General features: G+C 43.0%; 1 protein-coding gene across 1 annotated transcript in view; it reads right to left on the bottom strand.

The window, feature by feature from the left end:
* The window catches only part of LOC100533220 (ror), a gene marked incomplete at its 5' end in the record, with an annotated part of 52,059 nt that overhangs the window by 23,408 nt on the left and 27,215 nt on the right, over window positions 1-1,436 (bottom strand). The window contains 1 exon segment of the mRNA NM_001204537.1: window positions 147-355. Within this exon segment, the coding sequence (NP_001191466.1) occupies window positions 147-355 (209 nt within the window).

The following is a 1,436-nucleotide window of genomic DNA, read 5'->3' on the forward strand; positions in this document are numbered from 1 at the left end:
TTCTTCTTCTTCTTCTTCTTCTTCTTCTTCTTCTTCTTCTTCTTCTCTTCCTCCTCTTCCTCCTTCTCCTCCTCCCCGTCCCCCACTTCATCTCCTCCCACTCCTGCTCAATATCACTAACACCTCATCGTCATAATCATCATACCTATCAAGTTATGTCGTTTGGCCATCAAGTACTCTGTCCTGCAGATGTCATTCTCCAGGGCCAGACACTCATCTCTACAGATCTTCCTCGGGGTCGGCCTGTCCGCTGTCTTGTCGCACAGAGGGAACGCGTGGTAGCACAGGGACTGGATCCCATACTGTTGGCAACGCTGACTCATGTGGCTAGACGCCTGGATCACCGCGAAGGCAGCTGGTGGGGACAAACAAAATAAAGGAATTTGTAGAAGTACTGTGAATGATGAGTTTGAGTCTTAGTAAGCTTAAGTAGAGGTTTTACGCGCTCGCAACTGCATAAAGTCACATGAGCGCCAGAAGATTAGGGGGGGTTACAAGAGAGTAACAAACATAAAAAAGAACAAGGGGAGATAAGGACGATAGATGTTTCTTAGGAAAGAAGAAGCAAACCACAACAGAGCACCCGCTAACCAACCACAAGTTTTAGTCTTAGTATGAGTCTTACGGCACTTGCAACACAATTAGGTCATATGAACGCCGAAGATACGAGGTGTTACTAGAGAGTAACATACAAAGAAAAGAAGGAGATAATGATAATAGATGTGGTGTTTGGTGGAAAGGAAGGAGCAAACCACAACAGAATGCCTGCAAACCACTTTACAGGACTGTGAGAAGCATGCAGAAAAGTATGTTGGTCAAAAATAGAGAAAGCATGTACAGAGGGCGGGGAAGGAAGGCCTCAGCTGTTTCTTTTTATACCATTGAACTGCATCTAAGTACGGTGATGGTAGGAAAATAATTAGACCTATGGAGAACGGAAAAAGGAGTAACATTAGTTGTAGCTTACCACCACTTAATACTATAACGTCAACTTTGGCCCAGAACTGTAATGTATTATAATATACGGTTCAGTATATAATGTTTTACCAACTGAGCCCCTCTCACCCACCCTTCCCCCTCCTAAGCAACAACAACAACAACAAAACAACAACAACAACAATAACACCAGTAACAACAACAACAACAACAATATAAACAAACAATAACAAAATTGGTAAAAACCGAGACGTCTCGGTAAAAACCCATCAGATTTGACCAGGACAATGGATACAGAATAAAAAGAGGGCCAAAACGCACAAGAGTTTTGGCCAGTAAACCACGATAGAGAAGCAGACAAAACGGAGGTATTGTGTGTCTTAGCAATGCCTCCAACGTCACACTTTCACGTTGTTTTGGAATAGTCAAATACTATATTTATAAACAAAGACAAACGCCAAGCTCCCCTTCTCTCTCTCTCTCTCTCTCTCTCTCTCTCT

Source organism: Aplysia californica, unplaced genomic scaffold (assembly GCF_000002075.1).
Source record: "Aplysia californica isolate F4 #8 unplaced genomic scaffold, AplCal3.0 scaffold00176, whole genome shotgun sequence".
Classification (NCBI taxonomy): Eukaryota; Metazoa; Mollusca; class Gastropoda; order Aplysiida; family Aplysiidae; genus Aplysia; species Aplysia californica.